The sequence below is a fragment of the Anabrus simplex genome, chromosome 5 (genome assembly GCF_040414725.1).
Source record: "Anabrus simplex isolate iqAnaSimp1 chromosome 5, ASM4041472v1, whole genome shotgun sequence".
Lineage (NCBI taxonomy): Eukaryota > Metazoa > Arthropoda > Insecta > Orthoptera > Tettigoniidae > Anabrus > Anabrus simplex.
Window position 1 is genome coordinate 186837085 of NC_090269.1, and position 18415 is coordinate 186855499.

An 18415-nucleotide genomic window follows, 5' to 3' on the forward strand; every position below is an offset into this window, starting at 1 on the left:
CAGTCTTGAGGGTAGAGTTGTTTTAACGAGACTTGTGCGGAAGTCGTTTTAGTCGAATGTTTGAAGTCAAGTATGTAAACTTTGTTGGGTTGGTAGTTGGTTGACATGCAAGTGTTACAGTCCTTTTCTTATTCTTCATAGTCATGTTTTGTTCATGATGGCAGTTAGTTTGTGCTTGTGTAATGTGTAAATAATCTATCTATATATATATATATATATATATATATATATAAAATAAGAGTTTTGTCTGTACATTGTTCAGAATTTGAAAAGAATGGTATTTCTGTATTGGTCATGTCCACAGTAACAAGGAAATGCACTTTTTACTTTTCCGTAATTTCTGTCTGTCTGTATGTATGTATGTACACGCACCACTAGAAAACGGCTAAAGAGAATTTAATGAAAATCGGTATACAAAGTCGGGGAATAAGTCGCTACAATCTAGGCTATAAATAATTTTATTCACGCTGAGTGAGATGGTAGTTTAGGGGAAAGCCTAAAATTTAATTCTTAAATATTTACATTATTAGTGGTCCTATATCAATGAAAACTGGTATACAAAGTCGGAGAATGAGTCACTACAATCTAGGCTATAAATCATTTTATTCACACTGAATGAAATGGTATTTTAAGGGAAGGCCTAGATTTTAATTCTCAAATATTAATATTATTAGTGGTCGTATCGATAAATACTACATAACCAAAGTTATATAGAATTAAATTTCTGACCTTTTATGTCGTATACATTTTTACCGTACCAGCTATGATAACACAGATATTCCTGAATTTGTACTTTTTTTTGCTAAGTCAATACCGACGCCGAGCCACGAGAAAATGGGTTTACAGAAATTAATGAAAGTCGGTATATAGACTCGGGGAATAAGAAACTACAGTCTAAGCTATAAACAATTTTATTCACCCTGGATGAAATTGTAGTTTAGGGGAAGGCTCGTAAAATTTAATTTTTAAATACCTATGTTTTTGGTCCTATCGAAAAGTACTATATAACAAAAGTTACAGAGAATACAATTTCCGATCATTTATGTTTTATTCAGTTTTACTGTACGGACTATGATGAGTGGTATTTCAGAGTCGGAAGAGAAGTAAATGTGAAGGCCTACAGTATCAAAAGCGCATAACATTGATCAACAATAACATTACACTGACCATTGTTTGTTGTGATGTTCTTTGTCTCTTATGCTGCCTCTCAACTCCGATAGACTGAATTACTGCTGCGTACCAAGTACTGTATAATAGCCTGACTGAATATTGGCGGGAAATAGCCGGGGAGTTAGAAAACTTTCTTCTTTAGCATGCCATTCCTCTGGTTAATACATTTTCTGATACAGCTGGTACGTAAAATACTGGTTCTTCATAGTACGGTATTCCAGATACTCGATCCCTACTCTGACGCACTGTTTTGAATTAACAGTGTGCATACTTAAGGCAGAGGCTGACTACTTAGTAGTAGCAGTAGTAGTAGTAGTAGTAGTAGTAGTATGGCCTGGTCTAGAATAACAATTTAGGCCTATTCCAAATCATAGCACCACAATTCACTAAATAACTCAAAATTCAACCCTGAAAAGAGCCGTTTCTTAAGAAAAACTTCTTCCTCTTCAATTTTGTTAAATTCTACATTCATTTTATTCCAAATCATCCGTGAAGAGGGGGTTTCTCATCTGGCTTGGAGGAAAAATTTGCCTCCAAGTCAGATAGATTTTTCCGCCGCCAATGTCGTGAACTGATATTTTCCGACTCATCGGGTGCCCTGGGAGTCTCCACTATTCGATCCACTCCCCGCCGAAAAAGGACGAAGAGTGTTCACGAATCATGGCTGGCTGCGGCTTGGTCATTCAAGCTCTAGAACTTTGGATTGTTAGATCGGCACCATAGTACTGTTCGTTAAAAGAGAGAAAATGTGTGGTGTTTCACTTGACTGAGTATTTCATATTAAAGCATTCCTTTTAATCGCGCCATTCCTACTGATGTCCTGGTAATGTATGTTCATTTCAGTTGGGAAAACCATTAAGACAGTCTTTCTGAGGTTGTAAAAAGGCAGGTGAAGAGTGATTGTCTACCATTATAATGAAAACTCCCCAACCTGATGGTATGCAAGCGGGTCTACCATTACAGTGAATGTTCATATGAGAAAAGATGTTTGGTGACTTCCCTGTCGCGTTTCTGGGCAACGTTAAGAGCTATGCAATGTAATACAATCTTGCTCACAGCGTGTTCACTACAATTCTGTAGCGAAGCATGGGTATGTCAGCTAGTTTGTAAATAAAATAATGTACACAGTTGACAGCATTTCGTGTGTGCGTCTTTGTGGCTACAGCAGTATGAATTTCATTTTGATCCGTATTGACAAACATTCACAATTATAAGAACTGAAGGAAGGTCCACCCATTCAATACAAATTAATATAGGATGTAGTTTATATTCAATACATCACAGGACCAATTTAGATCCTTTAAGGGTCATCTTCAGCCATACAGAAAAACGGATGCAATACGTATGCTTAAATGAACACTTTAAAAACTATGGCTTATAATAATAAATTTATAGAATGATGTGACTACTCAAACTAACAGAATATTTTTTTTGCAATTAGCTTTAGGTCGCACCTACACACACAGGTCTTATGGCGACGATGGGGTAGGAAGGGCCTAGGAGTGGGTAGGAAATGGCCGTGGTCTTAATTAAGGCACAACCTCAGCATTTGCCTGGTGTGAAAATGGGAAACCATGGAAAACCATCTTCAAGGCTGCCGACAGTGGGGTTCAAACCCACTATCTCCCGGATGCAAGCTCACAGCTGCGCGCCCCTAATTGCACGACCAACTCGCCCAGTAAACAGAATTATTAATTCTATAGACCACTTGTCATGTTTATGGCAAGAGTAATATAACTTTTTTTTTTTTTGCGATAAACATATAATCTAAAAATTATTCATTCCCTAACAAAAACATATGCACATACACACTTAAAATTGTTGAATTGGGTCCATGAGCCTTTGTGTTGGCATCTGGTGATAAGATATAGTTTCCAATTACAGTAGACTCGTCAGCCTAGTCTGCCAAGACTGTATTTTACATACAGTGTCAATTTTAGCTGTATGACTGAAGATGGCCGTTAAAGAGTCGAAACCAGTCCCATGATGTATTGAATATTAACTACATACTATATTAATTTGTACTGAACAAGTGGACCTCTAAAATAATAAACCCAGACCCGTATCGTACGCACTACCGGAAGCGAAAAAACAATGATTTCCTGTAATGCTTGCTGTAACAGCTGATGGCAGAAAAATGGCACCTAACGTTGTTCTAAAACGAGAAACAATGCCTAAAGTACAATTTCCACAAGGGATCTACGTTCTTATCAAAGAAAAAGTGTGGATGGACACGTCCCTCGTACAAGACTGGATATAAATGTTTTGGGGAAATCCAGCAGGGTCCTTCCTTTGGTGCCCGGCCCTTCTCGTGTTGGATAGTTTTCGTGGCCACATCATGGAAGACACGAAGAAATTATTGGAACCATGAAAACTGATTTGGCAGTAAGTCCTGGTGGAGTGACAGCAGTACTTCAACCCTTGGAAGTTCCGATAAATAAACCATTCAAGGACAATGTGCAAAAACTCTTTATCAGTGCTGGATGGTGGAATGCATACACAAACTTACTGCAACAGGCAAGATTTGGAAACCACACGTGGAACTCCTTTGTGAGTAGATATCGTGTGCATGGGACATGATTTCTTCGAAGGTAACTGAAAAGAGTTTCAATAAACAGGAATCTTAAATATGTTAGACGGGAGTAAAGATGACTTCTTATGGAGAGATGTGAGTAGCAGATGTGAGATGCGAGTCGATAATAGTAGCAGCAATTCTTATTGCAGTGCTGGTAGTGAACTCAAAGATGGTAGCCTGTAAAAGGTAAGACCTTTCTTTTCTCCAGTATGTCACTACTTACATGAAATGTACTTTTATTAGTTCATGTTTATTTGACTTCAGGTCGTATTATCAGCGCATAGCAGTGTTGGTAATTCAATTCCACGCGTCCAACTTATCTGATGTGTTCCACTTGACCTTAAGGAAAAAAATCGCATGCCGTAATTTTACGCCAAGTTACAATAACCGCAAATGAGTTCAACCAATTGTGTGAATATTATATTTGATTTTGGCAATAACCTGGAAGGGCTAGGTCAAGCAGCAGGGAAGCCTTTCTGGACTGTAATAAAGAAAGGAAGGGAGGGGAAAAAGGAAATGAACAGTGTTTTGAGTAACTCAGGTGAACTCATAATAGATCCCCAGGAATCACTGGAGAGGTGGAGGGAATATTTTGAATATCTTCTCAATGTAAAAGGAAATCATCCTGGTGGTGTTGCGAACAGCCAAGCTCATGAGCAGGAGGAAAATGATGATGTTTAAATTACGCTTGAGGAAGTGGAAAGGATGGTAAATAAACTCCATTGTCATAAAGCAGCAGGAATAGATGAAATTAGACCTGAAATGGTGAAGTATAGTGGGAAGGCAGGGATGAAATTGCTTCATAGAGTAGTAAGATTAGCATGGAGTGTTGGTAAGGTACCTTCAGATTGGACAAAAGCAGTAACTGCTCCTATCTATAAGCAAGGGAACAGGAAGGATTGCAACAACTATCGAGGTATCTCATTGATTAGTATACCAGGCAAAGTATTCACTGGCATCTTGGAAGGGAGGGTGCGATCAGTCGTTGAGAGGAAGTTGGATGAAAACCAGTGTGGTTTTAGACCACAGAGGGGCTGTCAGGATCAGATTTTCAGTATGCACCAATTAACTGAAAAATGCTACGAGAGGAATAGGCAGTTGTGTTTATGTTTCGTAGATCTAGAGAGAGCATATGACAGGGTACCGAGGGAAAAGATGTTCGCTATATTGGGGGACTATGGAATTAAAGGTAGATTATTAAAATCCATCAAAGGCATTTATGTTGACGATTGGGCTTCAGTAAGAATTGATGGTAGAATGAGTTCTTGGTTCAGGGTACTTACAGGAGTTAGACAAGGCTGTAATCTTTCACCTTTGCTGTTCATAGTTTACATGGATCATCTGCTGAAAGGTATAAAATGGCAGGGAGGGATTCGGTTATGTGGAAATGTAGTAAGCAGTCTGGCCTATGCTGACGACTTGGTCTTAATGGCAGATTGTGCCGAAAGCCTGCAGTCTAATATCTTGGAACTTGAAAATAGGTGTAAAGAGTATGGTATGAAAATTAGCCTTTCGAAGACTAAATTGATGTCAGTAGGTAAAAAATTCAACAGAATAGAACGTCAGATTGGTGATACAAAGCTAGAACAGGTCGATAATTTCAAGTATTTAGGTTGTGTGTTCTCCCAGGATGGTAATATTGTAAGCGAGATTGAATCAAGGAGTCGTAAAGCTAATGCAGTGAGCTCGCAGTTGCGATCAACAGTATTCTGTAAGAAGGAAATCAGCTTCCAGACGAAACTATCTTTACATCAGTCTGTTTTCAGACCAACTTTGCTTTACGGGAGCGAAAGCTGGGTGGACTCAGGATATCTTATTCATAAGTTAGAAGTAACAGACATGAAAGTAGCAAGAATGCTGGTACAGACAGGTGGGACCAATGGTAGGAGGGTACTCGCAATGAGGAGATAAAGGCTAATTTAGGAACGAACTCGATGGATGAAGCTGTACGCATAAACCGGCTTCGGTGGTGGGGTCATGTGAGGCGAATGGAGGAGGATAGGTTACCTAGGAGAATAATGGAGTGTGCTATGGAGGGTAAGAGAAGTAGAGGTAGACCAAGACGACGATCGTTAGACTCAGTTTCTAACGATTTAAAGATAAGAGGTATAGAACTAAATGAGGCCACAACACTAATTGCAAATCAAGGATTTCGGCGACGTTTAGTAAATCCACAGAGGCTTGCAGACTGAACGCTGAAAGACATAACAGTCTATAATGATAATATATGTGTGTATGTATCTTTTAAATGTAAATAATTTTAAATATTTTTTAAATATCTAAAATCCTTGAATAATTTATACAATCAAAGTTTCCGGCTGTGCTTTTTGTAAAAAAAAAGGTATGTTAAGTATGCGAGAAAATATGGTACTTTTTCATCTATTCTCAGTTGCCATCCGACGGAGTCTGATCATTGACTTAAACGTGTTCAGAATGTCACAATTCACCTCAATAACCCAGAAAATTACGAATTCAACATTAATATTGATCGTTTTTTAAAATTATTTTTACGTAACACCCCCTTCTCACCCCTGCACCAAGGTACCAAATTTGGTTAAGAGGCACCGTATAATCCCAGGTACCACCTGCCCCTGAATAAGACATGCACCCTATATTTTAAAGGACAAAATTTTACGAAAAGAATTTCACTCAAATTTATTTACAATATTTGCTAGAGAACAAGAATGTCATTTCACTACACATGTTTCAAGAATTTAAAATAGTTTCAGACAGTTTTCAAGTGTCCTTGAAATAGTATCCAATAAATTATTTAAAACACAGAGAAAAAGTTACCAATCACAGATTGATAGTCAACACTTCATTCATCACCATAAGTACCATCTTCGGAGTTTTGACTATGACCCTGACCATCACTTTCCCACAAAACTTTGTCTTTGCTGCCATCCATAGCATTAGAAATACTGTCCTTCTAGAAACTTCTCCGGACAAGGTCACCAGAGACACGATTCCACGGCATCTTTACCCACAAACAAAGCAGGTGAACTTCCGGGCGGTTGATAGGACAAGTTGGCGTCAGTGCATGATTGTCAGCCACCATCCACTCTGTATACAGCTGTTTCAAGGCTGCTATGAAAGGACGGTTTACACAGACATCCAACGGATGTAACACAAGACGTCAATCCGCCTGGAATGACTGCTAAATCGGTTTTTGCATCCTTGGTTTGGTTCTTCACAGCTTCTGTTGCAGGACTGTGATAGCTGTCCATAACAAGCAAGCTTTTCCGTCCATACAATGCACCAGGGCGACGTTGCCAAACATGTTTCAGCTAGTCTTCCACTAGTAGACTGTCCATCCAACTGGAATCCTGAGCTCTGACGCTAACACCAGCAGGTAGATTTTCTTTTGGAAGCATCTTTCTCTTCAAGGCAACGTACAGTGGAAGTTTAGTTCCATCAGCAAGTATACATAACATTTACCCACCTCTGTTTTTCATTACCACCCGTTCTGAAGGTAACACTTTTCCAATTTGGGAAAGATACAAATTTTTCTTTTGCAACTGAATTATATGGTGCTGGAAGGAAACCAGTTTTTCTTCATAGGCAGTACGAACATGCTGTGAAATTGTGGTATGCCTTCTTATGCTCAGTCCATTCCTCTTGTGGAAATTTGTGATCCACCCTCTGCTTGCTTTAAACTATGACGTAGAAAATTCTTTTGCAATTTCTAATGCTTTTAATTGACACATTTCAGTGACACGCCGTATGCCAATTCCTGTCTTTCTGTTACATATTTGTACAGAATCCTTTTAATTTCAGAAAACTGTGCACCCTGCCCACAGAAAGCTCTACAATCAACACTACTGTTTAAAAGACAATCTTTCTTCTTTCTCCAATCTCGAATACAAGAATCATCTATATTTCCTACCAGCAGCACGATTTCCGATAAATTTCAGCTTCCTTTATACCTTTCAGTTTTTTTACTTACAGTAAAAGACCGCAAACGCTTTGTTGAATTTGTGTTTACACATGGCATTCCAAGAACGAGGTTGTAGACTGACTGCCGCTGAGCGTTTACGGTAAAGGAAAAGTGTGTTTGGGGTTGGGGGAAGGGGGGATGAGAAGCGTGGTTGCCAAGTCACAGCGACCATTAGAGTGCCGATGTTTGATTTCAGGGTTGTTACATACTTAGAAATAATTTCACTGAGCTTATAAACTACAGTTCACCTTTAGGAAAGTTTTTACACACGTTTATATTATACAACAAATCTCCATTATCACATGACACACATAAGAGAGAACAATACCGTACACACATGTTCACTTGTTATTTTTAAACAAATGCTGTTGGAAAACGTGGTTGAATCCAGTGCCAACGCGTGAAGTATCACGCCGTGAAATGAAAGGCTTGAATAAGACCCGCATCTGCGCGGGTGGTATTCGGGATTATACGGTATACTGAAACACGCACACATCCATAATCTGTCATTTTGGATTTTTCTGTTCACCCCCTCTCAACCTTCATTCCTTCTTGGGCTAAACTATGACTTTAACAGTACCCAGAATGTTACAGTTCACTTCATCGATCCCAAAAACCATGGCATCGACACTGATATTTGTATTTTAAATTATTTTTACATTTTACCCACTCCCGTAGAGGTTCTAGGGGTTTCTTGTGTACCTAGTTTGGTTGAGAGCTATGCTGGAACACACACATTCATCCCTAATCTTGGTCATTTTGGACATTTTCTTATTCACCCCTTCTCACCCCAGTGCCAATGGGGCTGAACTTTGACTCGTTCCACATCTGAAGTGTCACTATTAATCTCAGTGACCCCAAAAACTTTGGATTCTGCATTAATATTGGTAGTTTTCTATTTTTATTCTTCAACCCTTTCCACCCCCATCCGAATGCGTGCTATGGGTGTATTCGATATTTCGCCTATATTAACCAACGTCGATGTGCCAAAGGGCATAAATCTAGGTAATAGAGAGGGAAGTTCAAATTTCTTCAATACAGGGTTACCCACAGGATCCTAAAAGGGAAGTATACAAAACTGCGTTCAGATTGATGGAATGGTATGGAGTATAGAACGGACGGACAGACATTCTTCTTTACAGATAGAAATAGAGAGAAAAAAATTCTTTTTTTTTTTTTTTTTCAGATAGTAAGTCATACATGTATCAATTGTGATTGACAGCTATGCTGGAACACACACACATCCATAATCTCGGCCATTTCAGACTTTGTTTTCACCCCTTCTCACCGGATGCTGATAAGAATATGGAAACTAGGTCCCAGAAACAACTAGTATCTCAGCAGATTAACGCTAGCTATGTGTTTACAACGTTTAAGCAGAATCTCTCCTTGGCCTTGCCTACTTCAAACACCGGGGATATGTTCTTCCGTAGAATCCTTGAGCTGACATTGCCAGGGTTAAGACCGGACATTTCTACTCCGATTCCTAGAGTGCGGGGTAGCGTGGTGCCATTATCTCTATAACGGTTGGTTTTAGGGCCTTAAAACATGGTTTTCCGTCCAATAGGGGCTTACCCAATTTTGTTCTTCACATCGTAAGTCTTGAAATGAGCTTTCTTGTCCCTGTACGAAAAATTTGATATTTTGCCTATATTAGCCAACATCAATGTACCAAAGGGTCTAAATCTAGGGAATGAAGAGAGCAGTTAAAATTTCTTCAATACAGGATACCCACAGGATCCTAAAAGGGAAGTATACAAAATTGGGTTCATATTGGTGGAACGGTATGGATTTGTATATGGAACGGATGGACAGACATTCTGCTTTACAGAGAGAAATACAAAAGAATAAATATCAGATAGGATAAGAGGAGACTGGTGGATTAAATGTGTCAGGAAAAGGAAAGCGGAGAGAAAAATGAAAAGTACAATGGTTAAACTATTTACTATATTTAGTTTTTCCCTACCCGAAACCCGTACAACCCAGTGAAGTCCCGCACATATAATGGCCTTGTCCAATGACTTTTTTGTTTGCCACGAAGACAGCAAGCGTTGCAGCCATGGAAAAGGATCTCTCAAACCCACAGGGGCCACTGATTTCATAATGGAGACCAATTAAAAATCAATCACTTAGGCTACCTTTATTAGCGTGGGGTATACAGTGGACTGGTTGCGAATAAAAACTGGATGCCATGTCTGATTCAAAATCCGCCCTTTTCTTATTTTCACCGATTGTAACCCTGTGGGCACACATCACATGAGCTCAGTTGTGAACTTTCCCTTCATCACAGCTGATCACAGTTGGCCAATAACAACAAAATGTTCACACTTTGTAGTTTCAGGCTGTCCCGGGTTTAAGTAGTCTATATAGGCCTAAGTATGAATACTTTTGGGGGCGGGGTGGTGCATCCCTGGCAAGTATCAAAGAAGGATCTCTCCCAGTGCTACTTCTGTTATCATAAACATTATCTATTTATGAATCCAAATGATTCCAAACTTGCTACTCACATACCAAAGTGCCACCTATGGAGACGTTTGGAACTACACCCGGGCTATTGGCACACAATCTAGTAATTAGAAATAGTGCAACACATCTCCTAACCTGCTGACAACCATTCCGGTGAATATTTTTCCACCAACACGACTCAAACCAGCTAACCTTGGCACCTACTCGTATACACTTGACGCCGTAACTATCATTTACACAATGCAGGCTATTACACAGATGAAAATATGAAATGGCATATGGCTTTTAGTGCCAGGAGTGTCCGGGGACATGTTCGGCTCGCCAGATGCAGGTCTTTTGATTTGACATCCATAGGTGACCTGCGCATCGTGATGAGGATTAAATGATGAAGACGACGCATACACCCAGCCCCCTTGCGAGTGAAATTAACCAATGATGGTTAAAATTCCCAACCCTGCCAGGAATCGAACCCGGGTCCCCTGTGACCAAAGGCCAGCACGCTAACCATTTAGCCATGAAACCGTACATTACACAGATAATTATAATAGTAATTCATGTTAACCCTTTTATGTATTCCTTCATGCTAATAAAAACAATATTACTTTCTTTTCTTGTTTTTTTTGCTATTTGCTTAACGTCGCGCCAACACAGATAGGTCTTATGGCGACGATGGGAGAGGAAAGGAAAGGCCTAGGAATGGGAAGGAAGCAGCCGTGGCCTTAATTAAGGTACAGCCCCAGCATTTGCCTGGTGTGAAAATAGGAAACCACGGAAAACCATCTTCAGGGCTGCCGACAGTGGGGTTCGAACCCACTCTCTCCTGGATGCGAGCTCACAGCTGCACGGCCAACTCGCCCTTTTTTTCTCTTTCATTTATCTATTTACAGGATATTTTCCTCTTCCTTTCTATATGTGGCGGCACTTCCATACCCGGTTCGGTTGTTGGAATCATAGGGGGTTATAGAAGTTTTACAGTACCTGAAGTAGCAGATAGGAGAAATGGACAGATCTTCCCTGAAGCTTACTAGGTACCAACCCACCTACCCGAAAAAAATATTCTGAAGTTTATAGGCTATAGAAGAATTACAACAAAGACAGCCTCAAACTACAGATTGCCATCATTTTCCTCTTTCCTATTGGCCGGCTGTGATCAATTGTGATGAAAATATTCAGGTTGTCTCCGATAGAGCTCACATGACGTGTGGTCATAAGATTACCACATTTGGTGAAAATAAGGAAAGAGCAGCATTTCAACCATTGAAGCGTGTGCTGGACAACCTTACTTTTTGTCTCTGTGTAATCTTTGTCACATTTCATCTGGACTCCAGAGGATACTAGCGGAACGTCAGCTGCTTTGCAGCCGTAACCTGGAGGCATAGCCCCCCCGACCACTTGCCCAATGATCTTTTCACTACCCAACAAATCTGGTTAGAGTAAAGAAGCCGAACATCGCCAATTCTCTTGTAGGCGCTGTGAAATGCTATTAGATATATTTGAGAGCGTACAAAGAACGGGCAGAGGTGAGATAATACTGTGTTGTTGCACAATTATCCAATATATAGAACAATGACCCAGTGTGTTACATCTGGTATGGGTCCCAACTCAGCGTTACAAGTGAAGACCTCAACGTCATCTACGGCGGAGAAGGTGAACTTCGGTACGGTGGAGATAGCGGAAGGGGCAAACCCGTAGTGTCTGTACTCCAGAGGGGCTACGGAAGGCGCCTGTCTCCATGTTAGGGGCGGCCTAATTTCGAACCTGGCAGTAGGTAAAAAATGCTTTGGGTGTGGCGAGCGCATCGTAACAATAGCCTATATGAACTAAGCAGATATGGTTCCATCGTAACAATAGCCTATATGAACTAAGCAGATATGGTTCCAATTTCCTAGATGGAGGCCTAAGTCCACTTCGTGTACTAGCACTAATGGTTCCCTCCCAAGAGACACTTGAAATGTGTGAACTTTTGCTTGAATACGGGCACAATCCCAATGTTCGGGCAAAGATGGAATACAGTGAAGATGACGAAGCCTCTGATTTCACAGATGATGGTGATTGCAAGTGTAACAGGAAGAAGGTGTTGCATGCTCTATGGATGCGGCCAGATGCTAATTTATACAGCATTACAAATGCTGGTGGAGAAGGGGAACACAGATTGTGAGGCACTCTACCTGGGGAACTCTCCGCAGCTCACACTCGCGATAATCAGAGGGAATGTGGAGCTCGGCAAAGCACTACTGGAAAAAAGAAAGGCAAACCCCAACCAACAGCTGACGTCAAAAGTTGCAGTGCCACTAGGTGTACTGATGATTCGGCCAGCCACGGACAAGCTACCGCCAAACGTCATGGAAATGGTTTAACATTGGAACATCGTGTCGGAAGAAGGAGGGTGGAATGACGGAACAAAGTGGAGAGGAATCATATTTGCTCCCACCTGGTGGCAGCTGGAAATGGGAAAATGAGGATGAATGATGATAATAGAACATTGAACAGTACACTATATATGACTAGGAGAGCACATGGCGACCATGTCAACTTTGTGACTGAAGGGTGAGGATGTCATTCTTGATGCCAGAGGGTATTAGAGACAGGGAATTAATATTAAAAGAACAAAGTCCGAATTTTCGCTATTGCACATCCGTAAAGAATTTAATTATTTTTAACATTTCACCGTGGACAAGAAAAATGCTTGTGACATCATAAACACGTCACACTACCCCTTTTCCTTCTATAGACGGCACATGTGATACACCTGCAAGAATGTCACGTTAGCCAGGGCAGCCAACTCTTTCTTACTCATTCGGGACAAATATTTCAGATTCCCTATGGGAATCAACATCTATATCATAAGATGGCCAAGCAGTCATCAATTTTTGGTAGTGAGACAAAATCTCTCATAGTGCATTGGCACTGCCGGTGGCTTCAACTAGCCTATGCAGTGACCTCCATGGTATGCACCGGCCATGCGTCTTGATAGGTGTGCTAGGCACCAACTGATGAGCCCAGCCTAGCACATGGGGGCAAAACGCTGGAAACCAGGAATGAGTTAGCTGGAAAATTTATAATGTCCAATAACGGACCATTTATATTCGTGTTTGCCCTTTAGGTTAAAAAATTTCTGAAACTTGAATTGGCGATGGTCGACTTCTTTACCAGACCCACCAATTCAGCCCAGCAGTTTTGTCACTAACCGGACCTAACCAATCCTACCCAACGGTCTTCTGTCCAGCGAGACCTTATCTATCTACATCAATTTTTTTCAGCTGTATCTTATGTATAATGCCGACGCTAACAAGCCTGGGAGCTCATCGAGATCGCCACCATGTGTGTTATCTATGGGTGGTACTAAACCTATAGGCCGGAACATCTATGGTGGTACTAAACCTATAAGCATATCAAAATGCTCTTCAAAGGCAAAGGAGATAGGGATGACCCTGATTCGTATAGAGGTATTGCCCTCGAAAACAACATTTATAAGGCCTATGTCAAGATCCTAGAAAACAGACTAACTGCAGAAACAGGAACTACGATCCCCGAACTGCAATTTGGTTTCATGAAAGGAAGAGGGACATTACATGCAGTCAAGAATCTCTTGGACAATATACGTGAATCAATGAGGTGGTCAAAGGGAACATTTTATGTAATCTTTGTGGACTTTTTTGACCTCTTAAACAGAGAAATACTCCTTAGAAAACTAGCGAATATGATTGGAGCAGACAACCCACTAACCATAGCCATAAATAACATACTTGCTTACAACAGGGTCACGATACAAGATGGCAGAGCGTCCTCAGCAGCCATTATACAAAGCAACGGGGTATTGCAAGGGGACCCCCTTAGTCCGATACTATTTAACATAGCCTTAGCAGATATCACAAATATCATCCACAACACATCGGTTGTGATGTACCAGTATGCAGATGACACAGCAATAGGATCGAACAACAGAGATGACCTACAAGCTGTAATGGATACGCTCGATGAGTATGCCGACATGAACAGTCTCATAATCAACAGAAAGAAAACAGTCCAAATGATTTTCCGGAAAGGAGGGAGAATAGCAGCAAATGACAGGATAACAAGCAGTGAAACAGCCCTGGAAGTTGTGAATTCATTCAAATACTTGGGGATTATGCTCCAGCCCTCTTCTACTTCTTTTAGAATTCATGTAAGAGAAAGGTCATTGGCAGCCATCAGATATATGTATGATATGAAGGAACCCACTAAACTGTCTCTAAATACAGCCATGACGCTGTTCTATGCAAAGGTTCTATAGAGCGTTCCAACCTTAAATTGGAGTACAGCAGTAATGGGATAATTCCGTCTCTTTCCTTCTCCCATGTTTTGCGGGTAGCGCTGTCCTACTCTAATGCAGCGGGTTTGCCAAATATCCGTAAATCATAATGTTATTGGTTAAAATGGGTGAATATCGTGTTATGTACACAATTTCAAGGCGCATTTGATGCCGTTAACAAAAAAAAAAAAAAAAATGTAAAAAAATAATTTAATGTGAAAATGGTAATATAATGGAAAGTTTCGCCAAATGCAAAATCTTCATTGCATAGAACTTATCATGTCATAACTCCTATTTTATATTCAATATTTTCCTAATTTTTTCACTGCTGGTAAAGAAATATTTCAGCTCGATGTAGATAAGTTTATTTTTAAATTGAAATGATAAAATGTAGTATATGCATTTATTTTCAGTCATGATAACGGAATTTTATGTGCAGGCACGAAAAAGTCAGTCTCTTGGCCAGCGTCTTTCCTATTGAATTTGCATGGGGGGTCAAAGCGAGGCAAATGGTCTTCAGATATGGAAGTTATTTTTAAAACAATCCCGAAGTTCTTATCTTGCTTAGTTCTTAATTTGTGACAGGAAGAATATCTCCTTGAATGTTGGTTTCACATATGACTCGGCTGGCTGGCTGGCTGTCTGTCTGGCTAACTGAAGTACCGGTGGTGATCTCCCATACATGCGCTTTTAACATTTCCAGACAGTCGCATGCAGTGCAGTGCTCATTTCGTCAGTAGTATGTATAATAGTGATTAAATACTTATCAGTGGCATATGTATAATTCTTGAGGGAAAGTGTATTTCCTTTGTGTGGTTCGTGAGTTCGTGCTCGTGCGTGGGGATCTAATTTTGAAGAAAAAGTGCAGAATGATCAATGGCGTGGTTAAAGCAAATCGAACGGTCTTTGGATATGGAAGTTACTTTTAAATCATACCTGAAGTCCTTATCTCATTATCTCTTAATTTATGACAGGGAGAACGTCTTGTTTGTTTGCGTTTCACGAGTGACTCAGCTGGCTGAACTTGCTGAACTTTTAAATATCCTGACGGCCGTGTGCAGTGGTGTTCATTTAATCAGTATTATGAGATTGATTAAATAAAGGTCAGTGATATATATACACATACTATTTAATGGCGTGTGGCCTCCAAAGAGCCCGAGTGGAGGTCTTTCGAGTTGACACCGTACAGTCGACCTGCACGTCTGTAAGAATGGGGCCCTACCTGTGATAAATTCTAATGCTGAAGACGGCACACACATCCATTCCCCGAGCCATTGGAATCAATCAATGAAGGTTAAAATTCCCGACCCGGCCGGAAATCGAACCCGGGGCCCTCTGGATCAAAGGCCAGCACGCTAACCATTTAACCACGGAGCCGGACAAGATCAGTCTGTGTAGTTGACAATTCGTGCTCGTGCGGGGGGTTCTTTGTTCGAAGAAAAGCTGCAGAAGGATGTACAATGGATCGTCAAATTAAAAAGAAACGTTCCGTAGGTAAACTCAGGGGAAAAGAACGCAATATTATAATGAGTGTCCTGGATTATTTTTTAAAGACTATGAATATGAGCAGCGCAGTCAGTGAAACAGCTAAAGCTACAGGTTGTTCCGAAAGGACAATCTATGCTATAAGAAAGGAACACAAATGGTCCTTTGCGAACTCCCGCAAAAAAAAAAAGGACGACGGCAGCAAAATGCAAGGGAAATTAAATATGATGAAATTGAATTGTGTGAAGTGGAGTGCGTCGGGTGGTTCACTCTCTTATTTGCTAACATACAACCGACATTGAACATGATTTTGAGTCGGGTAAATGGAGAAGATTCTTTGCCACGATTTTCCAAAACTACATTGTATCGCTTCTTACACGATATAGGCTTCCGTTATTTAAGACGGGGTAATAAAGCAGCTTTCATTGAAACCGGTGAAATTATTAATTGGAGGCACAGATATCTCAGGGAGATGAAACGTTTGAGGGCACAAAATAAAGCTATAATTTACACAGATGAATCGTGGGTAAATATTGGGCAGGCAGTGACAAAAGAATGGAAGGATACGACAGTTAAAAGTCCACGGCAGGCCGCCACTGAAGGGGTGAGTTCGGGACTTAGGCCACCGAAAAGCCGAGGACCGTGATTTGCCTTAGTCCAAGCAGGTAATGAACATGGTTTTTATTCCAAATGCTGAACTAACATTTTTATGCCATAAAATCATAAGACAAGTGGGCAAATTACGTGAACGAAGTAAAGAAAAATGAAAGAGATTTGTAGAAAGCAGACGAATTACAGGACGATGTCGACGATGAAAAGTTTTTAATACGACTTTGTTATCGTCCAGATCATCCTCAAGTTCATCTCCCGAACCCGGTTCATCCAAAGCGGGAACATCAGGCCTTGCAGAAATGACAGAAGGTGTACGTCCAATGTCTGAGAGTAACGCCAGTGATTAAGGTATGTTGTATTTATTTTACCATCCTGCAAATATTAATTTATGAATGAATGAACCTAAAATTACAAAATTACAAACGAAAAATTTGGAACTGTAACGCCCTGTTTGAGTCACGCTCGAGCGTCATCTTCACGAGTCGATTTCGCAACAGCGCGATCTATCTACGCTGTACTGCAATTTAAGGTTGGAACGCTCTATACCTGCACTGACATACGGTTTGGAGCTAATTTGGGAACATCTAACTCTATCTGACCTTAGAGTTATTGAGAATGTCAAGGCTAGATTCTTTAAAAGAATTTTAGGTATTTCCAAAATGTCACAATCAAGACTTGCTTATGAGCTAGCCAGAGAAACCTTCCTTATGGAACACATAAGAATGAGACTACAATTACCCTCCACACGACAAGAACAGGAACTACTTCATATTAGACTAAGAAAACGAGCGGAAATTGACTTGGAATTCTACAGGACGGACGCAATGATTAATCGAAGCTGGACTGGGCCGAACAACGAACTGAGGAGTGCTCTGAACAGACTGGCCATACATGGTTTCCATCACAAACTGTGTGTACGACCTGGTTTTCATGACCCATCTGTGCAGTGCGTGTGCGTGTTACTGTATGTAACAAACGATGTGATCGATACCATTTTAGTGTATGCAGTAAAAGAACAGTTTCCTTATTGGATTACTCTAAAATGTAATGCACATTTGTGTGCAATTTCTTCCTATTTAAACCTATAGGCCTACTTCACAACCCAGGTATCAAAATTTCAACACGAAACATGCACGGTTGAAATTCATATCTGATCTCGACATATCTCTGTTGTTACAGGCTAATGTTAATGAGCAAGTCTATACAATTAGATTGGTACATTAAAGTGACAGCAAGAGAAAACTGTTCCTGAAAATTACACACACAACCAGGAGTTTCAACTACTAACTTTACTTCTGAAACATATGTTATGAATGTAAGAAACTTAGGCTAAAATAGGTCACTTAGGAACTTACACGTTGGCTCTTGCACTTCATGTGATGGTTGTTCTTGTTGAGCATTCACTATCTTCCACGGACCGGATTGCACTTTCTTCCTAAGCACCATTTCTCCAGCTTCATTCTCCTCCATAACTTGCTCATCTTCTTCACCTCCACCTCCATCAGCTTCTATATCATTAATCTGAAGTTTTCCTATTCTAAGTCCGGAATAGTCTTTCTTTTCTTCTTCAAATTCTTTCCACTCATCATCTTCCTGAAAAATGTGCACGAATATAGAACATTTCGAACCAAGTTCACATTAAGACGTAACCATATGAGCCACCTAGTCACCAGTACTACACTCTTAAGAACCTCCGTAACTTAAGAAGTGGGCTTTTAGATGATGGTTAAGGCGATAGAATGTAACATGCACTTAAAATATCTAAAGATTTAGTCATTTACAGGTATAAATATGGAATGAATATTCAGGAGTCGCCACAATATGGCGGCTGGGAGAAATCATCAAGATGTTATAAAATTGTGAATGAAATGCACACCAG

General features: G+C 40.4%; 1 protein-coding gene across 1 annotated transcript in view; it reads right to left on the reverse strand.

Annotated features, from left to right (window-relative positions):
• Window positions 1–18415, reverse strand: part of LOC136873896 (protein CDV3 homolog) — a 66734-nt gene that overhangs the window by 47966 nt on the left and 353 nt on the right. Inside the window, exon 2 of the mRNA XM_067147223.2 lies at window positions 17892–18129. Coding sequence (XP_067003324.1) covers window positions 17892–18129 — 238 coding nt within the window. The remainder of the gene's footprint in view (window positions 1–17891; window positions 18130–18415) is intronic.